Below are 9,664 nucleotides of genomic sequence, written 5' to 3'. Positions count from 1 at the left end.
GGAGAGGGAGGCAAATTAACGGGACCAGCTGGGAGGTGTCTCTCCTTATATCTGGAGCCGAAAGAGCTCCCACCACCCCGAGCGGGGCCACATCCTGTTTGACGCAGGGCGCACCGCTGCCAAACGGTCTCTTATGACAAAATAAAGTATCATATCCATCACAGTAAAACCAAGAGCATTATTAAACCCACTGATAACCTCCTATAGTTCAATGTTTGGTTCGTTTTAGGTTCAAAATACTTCTTATTTGGCGCTTTCTTAAACCATCCAGGATAATGGTAACAATAATATATTGTCTTTATTTTGTCAATTAATGTTCAAATGAGACAAACTACTCAAACAAAATTGACAAACTGGTATCTAATGTGAATGTGGACATACACACCTTGCTTGGGTAATATATTCTGAAGTCTTATAAACAAAAGTTATCATATATCAAATAACAAATGGAGGGATTTGCCTCTTAAGTGCTTTACACTATTTATTCTATACTATCTCGGCTTTTTTTGTACTAATTTTACGCATTTTAATTGACAGGATAAAGTGTAATTTGACAGATAGATATTCTACACAAGGGTTTCAATTTTCTTTTGATAAGTTATCCTTTTGGTCCTCACAAGATTTATACTGTTAATATACAATACAATATTTTCAGTGCAGGAATCTTATTACAGTAGATCATGTTTATATTCAGCAACAAGCAAAGCCTGAAAGAGACAACGTCATTCTTTACAATTTGATCAACTGAAAAAAAAAAACAAAACAACTTATATATTTACTATTTAACAAGTTATTTTTGTCTTTATTTACAGCCTTGGTCTAAATATTAAGAGTTAAAGTTACAGATGACTTCCAGACCTGCTTTCGTATATGTGCCTTGAATAAATTACTTTTTCATGTTTTCCTCTACTACCAGATTAGATATAATAGACATAATATTCACCGTCTCTCCCTTATTGAAAAACTCCAGAATGCTTTTCCCAACGGTGCCCAATACAAACAATGAGACGAGCACAGACAGACACATGCATGCGGAAAAATCTCTCTGTTGAAAAAAGCCAAAGCTGTTCCAGCAACAGCAGAAAATGTTTTGTCTCTGCATGAGCTCACCGCTCATGATAAGAAAAATATGTCTTGAGGACCTTTTAGGTAAGAGATCTGAGTACTTCCTCCACCAGCGGCAACACATTACACTCTCTTTATAGAAATCTGAGAATCAGAATTAATCTGAAAACAAATCACCGGGCTGTATTTGTTGCTACAAGCTCTGGAGAGAGTATTAATTCAAGTGGCTACAGCAGAAAATATGGATTTTGAGACTCAATTCAGCATTTCAGGACTTGTTAGGACTTTCTTTTTTACACTGTGCATTTCCTCCACCTCAGGTTTATTACCACTGGCAGGCAAATTGAGGATACAGAGAGAAGCCAGTTGCAGTAGCCTTGTCTCATATTGTCCAGGCAGAGATCTCACCCTCCAGTTTGCTCCAATTATCCCTCGGTGGAATAGGAATAATGGTTGAAGTTAATTGGCCGCAGTGGATTGTTCTCAGATGTGAAGCAAAACTGATACAGATGGAAATATTAGACAGAATAGAGAGAGGGGGAGAGAGAGAGAGAAGATGCTTGATTGGAAAGGAGGAAACTTTCCCAGAGAAAGCCATAAAACTGATTGATGACTTCCCTCGAGGAATGTTTCCCCAGGTGTGTGCTTTGTGTGTATGTATGTGTGTGTGTGTGTGTGTGTCAAGTAGTTACAGTGCACTTGAGAAATGCTATCCTTGGACGCAACACAAGTGCAATAAAGAAAATTAGAAGGGTGAAATGGCACGTTTACGCATCAATATCGCAGCGTTAAAACACAAAGGAGAGATATCAGTGAGCTGAGCTGCAGCGATAACAGACGTCCCAGCTAAAATGATATAAGACATTGTCGTCGTGCTTGATAATTCTCTGCAGGTGGTCCTTGACAGGTGTGCAGTGCTGCCAATGTTTGAGTCCTGCAGCAAGGGAGCGTGCTGAGACTCAGATCATAATAAAAAAATAGCACAGAGGTGTAATTATAAAAGTCAACATTAAGCCTCCGTGACAGAATAAGAACAGATTTCCCAATCCATGGGTGTCTATTTGATGGATTAGCGAGGGAAAGTGCTACAATGTGGTACTTATACATACTTACTTTAGTCTAATGATCAGATATGGGCACTGAAAAGCAATATATGGAAATTATATTAATCTACATCATTGCAGTCTGCATTTTCTTCTTATTTACATTTAAATGCTCCCATAAAAAACATAATGGGACATAATGGGATAATGTGCTGTTCTGGAAAAATGGTTGTAACTCTCCCTAAAAGATAAAGGTTTGCAAAACACATGAAATGTAGAATGAAATTTTCTAAAATACATTTTTATTTCGAGACCAAACTAAGAAAAATAATCCGTATATAAATGATATTAAAAAAACTGTGTTCCTTAAGGATCTATTTAAGGACATATTACTATTCAGTCTATAGTGTATGATAGTGATCAATCAGACAATCACTCCAACAACATTTTAACCAACTACAACAGCAAATATTTAGATATTGCGGTGATGCTGGTTTGAAAATTAGTCACACAAACAATATATATTTTCCTCCATATGTATTATTAATTCTTAGCCCTAATGTTTTTCCCCAGGTTAATATAATAATCTGGAAAAAATATTTTTGATCTCCCAAAGAGCAATAAAAGCAATTTAAGAGCTTGTGCACAAACAGTTATGGCTATATAGCTAGTAACTGCTATTAAAAAGCTTTGTGAGTTGAATATTAATTGCTAAATTATCTATAAAAATATATATCTAATGACTATTGGTGTACCTCAAGGATCCATGTAAGACCCTCTTCTGTTCAGTCTACATATCAACAATTAGTATAAACAGTTTTTTTTCCCACCAGATCAATAAGTGAATAAAATGGAAGGGAAAATGAATTAATCTTATTGAATTTGGATATGTTTGTGTAAGTTTGGACCCAAATCATAGTTATGGTAAAATAATAATAACGAAACTTCTAATTACGTGATATTGGTTGTTTTGCACAGGAAATGCTGAGGAAAAATCATTCAAGTCTGTGAACAAAAAATAGAGGCATATTAAATGTTGTTAATGTATGGGACTGGATAAAAAAAATGTCTTAGCTTTGTGACGTTTATTTGGACCTTAAACACACAGAGATCAAGTTCCCTCAGGCCCTCATTGTTTACAGGGGGAAGGAAATTAAGTTATAATTGAAGGTAATTATATGTAAATTTGACCTATTACCTCTGGACAGTTTGGATTTAACTGTTCTTCCTCTTAACAAAGAGCAAAGATTTATTTTTTAATTTTTTAACGATAACTATGATGAATTCTTTTGATGCAGCACGGATGTCTTTGTGGAAGAAAACAAAAACTCTTCACTTAGCTCTTTGGCTTTTGAAATGACTTGGCAAATAAACAAAACAAAAAAAACAAAAAAAAACACAATAGCAGTGTGGAAAATGGCCCTGGTTTCCATGAATACTAATGCAGTGTTTTTGTTTTCCACGCTTCCCTCACTGTGTCTCTGGCACAAGTGTTGACAGGCGCTGGATGGAGATGGTGAACAGACTGTTGTTGTGCACCGCAGCAAAAACAACCAACACACACAAACACACAGTCACCAATTAACCTGTTGTGTTCAAAGAGCAAAAGTCAAGAGTCAAATGTCCACAGTGGTTTCCCCTCTGTTCCTCTACAACGCCGCAATTAAACAACCAGCAAACTTTATTGGACAAATACGTTTAATAGGCGTTAAATAAAGTATTTAGAAAGAAAGTCTTTGTCATTACATCATGATGGTGGAGACATCTGTTAAGGTCGGGCACATTCGCCAAGTGCATCCATGTGTTTCCACACAGCGTCCATCCATTATCTCTTAACTAGCCAAAGACTAATAACACTAAAATGCCTCTCGTTTTACTTTAGGCGCTTGATTCTTTTTTGATTTACAGTTAAATGAGGAACTCATTTGCAGGAATCAAGGGTTTCCAGTTAAATTAAAACAAAACGGTTTTATCCTGATTATTATTATTATTATTATTATTATTATTATTCTTAAAGAAAAAGAAAAGAAAAGATTAGATGTAGAAAGTACAAAAACAACAAAATCACTGAACGGCATGTGACCTCTGTGACCTTACATTTTAAAGACTTTGTATTTGGTCTGGTTTCTAGTTTGAGGTTTATCTTCACCATGTGTTATTTATGATTTATTGCACAATGTTTAACAAAATGTTCACGCTCCAGCAGGACAATACATATTTTTTCTATTCTATTCTGAAAAAAAGTGAAGTGAATAATCATAAAAACAAGACCACAGCAAATGAATTTGGCTGCAGATTGAAACCGTATCCATTGATCATAGTAGTGCACAGAATAATCAGGGAAATGTTGCTTTTAACCCCATGGTACAGCAAACTGGGATGCACAGGTTTTTGTACAATGTACATTTGTTTTTTGTATCTTTATAGATGAATAAATAAATGACCCTAAGAAAAAAAAATTAACCAATGGACTAAAAGACAAAACAAGTGTGCATAATGAAAGAACTGAGGGCACTGACGGTTTCTCAATATTTAATTTTCTTTTCTTCCCCACATTTTTTTCATTTTTGTTTTGCCTCTTTAGTCAATGTAAACTTTCAGAATCTTCCTCCTCTCATTTGATTTCAGCCTGGTTGAAATGTTAGATAAACTTTGTGACCAAGTTTTTGTTTGTGTCCTGTTTGTTGCTAAATAGGGCACATTTAAATACATGGAATAAAAGTAGGATTATGACAGTGATGACAGTTTTCAGAAAAGGTTTTTTAAAATTGACACAAAATCTACCTGAGGCGAATCTGACCTTACTATTTATGTTGTCGGTCCTGCAACTGTAACCCGTCTAAACACAGCACTAAACACAAATAACACTGAATCATTGTCATAACGACCAATTTCTTCTTTGCTCCTCAGTGCCCTCTTGTGGCCGGACGTGACTTCACCGCTGTGCTGTGGCTTTGCTGTGACTTATCATCATCACCATCTGACCCATCTTCAACTGACAGGTAAAAATATATATATGTTATACATATTTGTGATTTTCAAAAGAATACATGTTTGTGACATATATTAAATATATATTAAATTATATGATATTAAACTGAATTTGCTGTTAGGAATAAGTGGAGGAGATTGGATCATCAATGTTAAACAAGCAACTATGAGCACAGAATTCTAATTTATTGGGAGTTCATAATAAAAAATAACAATAAATTGATTGATATATTTGATTCTGATATTTACTTTTTGTACGTAGTCATTTTAGAGTAAGAGGGAGACTTGTTTTGAGCTCGAGATGGAAATGTATTTGTGTATAATATGCATGTACTGTAGTGCTGTAGAGTTCATCACGTCTGTCTGTGGTTTCTACAGCAACAGTCTGTTGTTGCACTTGATACTGGAAGTGTGAAGGGGAAAAAAAGTGCAACCACTAGGTGTCAGCATTGAGCAGCTTTGTTTTGGCCCCAGGTTTGTTGCACACATGGTTTCCAATATTTGCATGCTCCACAGTTAAGCTGACATTTTATTTTGAATAATCACGCGGCTCACTGAACATCACTTTGTGTTCGCTGTATTTAAAGCTGGCTTTGTAAAGTCTCAACAAACAGTGACCAGTTTCAGACAGATGAGCTTTTATCCAAACCTCTGTCCTTGTGACATTTAACCACAAAGCTTTGCTGTTGTCGTCCCAACAGTGTTTGGGTTGTTTTGCCTTGTTCTGCTTTGATTCAAGTGAGTTTCTTGTAAAAACTGCACACTGCTGTAATTTTTCATGAAAAAGATTTTTCTTTAGAAAAAAAAAGCACACAAGCAAAATAACTATTAAAAACGTTTTATTCGACATAAAAAAACTATACATATTGCATTTCAAAATGGCAGATATATGTACCATATAATGTTGGCATAATTGTAAACATGATATAACACTGAAAGTACTCCAATATATGAGTGCGTTTTAAAAAGGTGCAACAGTTTATAAAAGATAAACACCATTTATTATAAAAAAATAAGACACATTTTGTTAGTGTGAACTTGAACAAAGTTACAATGGTCAATGTAAACCAGAAATGGTGCCGACAACAAATCTCAGATTTGTGTCAAATTATTCATTTTCAACTTTTAAGAAGCTGGAAATGTTCAGTTTCTGTCCATAGAATTTTCCAAACAAAAGCCTAAAGCTGAGGTTTTGTGTTGTTTTATGCTTTTCTCCTTTTAAAAAAACCAAAACGAATTGTCTCATAGCTCTGAAGCGTCATGCGTCTTCTTTCCCTCCCTTTCCTCTTCTGTGCTGCCATCAGCTCCGTCTTCCTCTGCACTGTTGCTTGCCTTGTCCTCGTCCCCTCCTTTTCGTCCCACGTCTCCTTTCCACATCTCGTTTAGACATTCTGAGAGAAGGTGAAAAAAACACACAATCAGGATGAAGAGGAGGAGCTTTTAGGAACATACTAGATTTCCACATGGGGAAAATAAAGCCGAGTTGATTTTGATGTTTAGATTTCAGAGATTGTATATTGTAATGCATGGACCCTAATATCGCTCTCTACTCTTTCTAGGACTAAAGCGCTTTGCCTTCATTAACTGTTTAGTTTTAGAGGAAAAAAATAGATGTTGGTTATTTTCTATTAGTTTCTTCCTCAAAAACCACTTACTGCATTTCTACATAAATGTGTGTACATATTTAGTCAAATGAGAGACAGAGTAGTTCACAACGTCTCCTACCTCGATCCGAAATCTGGAGGACGTGGCTCTCACAGAGGAAGTTCTCCAGTCTCTGGTCCTGATGATGGAAGTACCAGTCCTCCACCACCTCCTCATACTTCTCCAGCATCGTCTCACACTGCACGACACACACCAGCACATTCACTCGTATCACAACTTTCATTATAACAATAATTAATAGTTGGTTACTTTTTGGTTTTGGACGTGTTTTTCTATCGTTACTGAAGTTAGAAACATTCTGTTTTAATGTTCCCAAAATCATTCAAAAGAAGACCCCCGGAACCTGACCTGTTTTTTCATGTCCGACACCTCTACTGAAGGCTCGTCCCACAGCTCGTACGGCAGACCTAAATCCACTTTCACTCCTTTGTGGACTAGGTTCTTCAGAGTTGCCATGGTCTGACTGGTGCCCTAGATTTACACCAAATACCCAGCTGTCAGTTTGTTTCACAAATTAAATGTTTGCAACTGATGAAAAATGAAATGTATTTATATATCACACTTTCATCCACTTCAAATATTATAATGTGGTCAGGTCATTCAGAGAGCTTTACAAATATAAAAACAGCACAAAAATACATTTTAAAGATAAAATAGGACAAATAGAGGAGATAAAGTGTTTTAATTTACAATGCAAACAAACCACTTCACCTTGGCATATCGAAGGCTGCCAGGTCTTTCTGCATGAACACTATACTGCAGGATGCGCTCACATATGTCATCTAACGCCTCAGTCAGCCGAGTTTCCCTGAAACAATTCAAAGAAAGTGGATTAGTATTAAAGGGTCACATTTGACACATAAAGCTCAGTATGAGTATATCGCCTCTTTTCCCCTCCCCTTAAAAGCACATTTTTCTCTCCAGTGACACCAAGTGGCTGCTCAATTTGTGAATAAATAAAACATTTAAAAACAAAATTGACTGGAGTGTTGGATTTCTCCTTCTCTCGACACTCATGAGCCTGAACAATAATAAAAATCACATGTTATGGTGAGACTGCAACAAAGACTCCTCCACTGACCCCTCACTTTTCCAAATGTGTCAAACGACTATGGCCATCCCAAAAAGGATGTAAACAATAATGATTAATCAGTTTTCCATTCATATAAGTCAGGACAATGAAACAGCACGTATCCTGGAAGTGACCCTCAAAGTAAAGCTAAATGGAACTCAGCCATCATTAGTGTGATTGTCTACACCTGTGAACCCCCACTGTGTCCTGTCAACATGGCTGCTGTGCAAACGTAACATTGAATAATAGAACGCATTTCTTTCAAACATCATTAATGGAGCTGGAGACATTTTGAAAAGTCCGATGTTTACTTGTAAGATGTTGTGTTTGTGGGTGTGTCCTCGTCCCCAAGACAGAATTTAACTCACGAGGTGTTGTATTTGATCTTCCTCCTCCTCTTCCCTGTGTCCAGCACTTCTCCCACCTCCAGCACTTCTTTGGAGCGGCCGGTTTTCGCCAGAGCGTCCTGCAGCTCTACTGTGAGGAACTTACACACTGACAGACACCAAAACAAACACGAACATGAGCCGTCCGCACGTTTGTAAACAGACACGAGCTACCAGGCGTAGCTTTCTCGTCCTACCTTCGCATTTATTTGGCAGCCTCTCGTCTTCATCTGCTGCGACGAAGCCACAGAAACAAAACAATGCCAAAACAAAAACATTCATTGCGTCAGTTTGCATAAAAACCGGCAGAAAAGCTGAAACTTTACTGCTTCCGGAGCCACATCGGCAACTAGCCCATGCGCATGCGTAATCGATGCCCGATTTTGGATTTCAGGGGAGACGGTAGATGAAAGAAAAGTCGAGCTCTTATCTCCTCAAAGAGAAAGTCATGTAGAGTATTATTTTGTGACACATTTCTCCGTGTTCAAATTGTCTGACAAAAGCTTTTACTGCAAAAACCACATGAACTAATGAATAAGGCTGATTTGTACGGATGTCAACATCCGATTTTCAAAATAAAACACCCTGCAGCGCAGTATCTCAGTGCACGTTTGAAAGCACGTCTTTAAATGGGATAAATAATTGAAATGCAGTTTCAGAAACCTAATTACTTTATAAATATTGTGATAGATTATGTCTCACATTAGCACTTTTTAAATCGAAATCGAATAACTATCACAACTTTGTTCCTTAATATTGTGTAATGTGTACCCGTTTTCATTACAAGAATATGCATTTGACATGAAATTATTTTTTAATCACTGTACAGTTTTTTCACTCTAAAATCTTTGTAGTATTGAGCCTAAATAATAGACGAGTGTTCCAAAGTAACCATATATTTCATTGCATTCACAGTATTTAATCAAAAGTAATTAATTGCATTTTGAGTCATTTATATACCTCATGCATCTGCATTTATGGTGTAAAAATTTATTTTTAACACTGTTAGCATCATGATGAATATTGGATACATGTGAAAATGGCCATTATTGTTTGTAGTTTAGTTAAAGCAGAGTCTGTGTTGTGAGGTCCACTTTAATTCACATTTTACTTTTCAGAGTTTTGCAGTTAAAAAGAGAACATCATGACTTCATCAATATTATTCATCTATAATTCATTCCAGGTAATTCAAACAGGCTTTCTAGGAAATCAATAATGTACGATTACTACATGTTGATTATATAGTACAGTATGTAGAAATAGGAAATCATTTGCCTGGTATTTTTGGCAGTCAAGCAGTTAAAATAGAAGGTGCTTGCCTCCAGGTTTCTCGGGTGTCAGGGGCAACAAAGTTGACAGCAACAGATACTCCAGGAGTCCCTCAGCTGGAGAAGAAAGAAAATTAGGGAAGAGGAGACAATCTTTAAGAAAGAGAAAGAGAA

The 9,664-nt window shown here is 36.5% G+C and overlaps 1 protein-coding gene across 1 annotated transcript; it reads right to left on the bottom strand.

Moving 5' to 3' along the window:
- Nucleotides 1–5,921: 5,921 nt before the first annotated feature.
- On the bottom strand, nucleotides 5,922–8,596 carry cnpy4 (canopy FGF signaling regulator 4). The gene is made up of 6 exons (XM_044021991.1): nucleotides 8,420–8,596; nucleotides 8,205–8,331; nucleotides 7,476–7,572; nucleotides 7,113–7,235; nucleotides 6,825–6,942; nucleotides 5,922–6,490 (listed from the first exon to the last, which is right to left on the bottom strand). The coding sequence occupies exons 1-6, from the start codon at nucleotides 8,517–8,519 to the stop codon at nucleotides 6,342–6,344; spliced, it is 714 nt and encodes a 237-aa protein (XP_043877926.1). The 5' UTR covers nucleotides 8,520–8,596; the 3' UTR covers nucleotides 5,922–6,341.
- Between the last annotated feature and the right edge of the window lie 1,068 nt (nucleotides 8,597–9,664).

Source organism: Solea senegalensis, linkage group LG3, assembly GCF_019176455.1.
Source record: "Solea senegalensis isolate Sse05_10M linkage group LG3, IFAPA_SoseM_1, whole genome shotgun sequence".
Lineage (NCBI taxonomy): Eukaryota > Metazoa > Chordata > Actinopteri > Pleuronectiformes > Soleidae > Solea > Solea senegalensis.
This window is presented reverse-complemented; position numbering and strand designations above follow the sequence as displayed.

What these genes read in the sequence shown, in the direction of transcription:
- cnpy4 (XM_044021991.1), bottom strand. Translation starts at nt 8,519, where the DNA reads ATGCAAACTGACGCAATGAATGTTTTTGTTTTGGCATTGTTTTGTTTC. An exon ending in GCAGCCTTCGATATGCCAAG is followed by an intron (nt 7,236 to 7,475) that starts GTGAAGTGGTTT and finishes GTGTAAATCTAG; the next exon opens with GGCACCAGTCAGACCATGGC. An exon ending in TGTCGGACATGAAAAAACAG is followed by an intron (nt 6,943 to 7,112) that starts GTCAGGTTCCGG and finishes TGTGTCGTGCAG; the next exon opens with TGTGAGACGATGCTGGAGAA.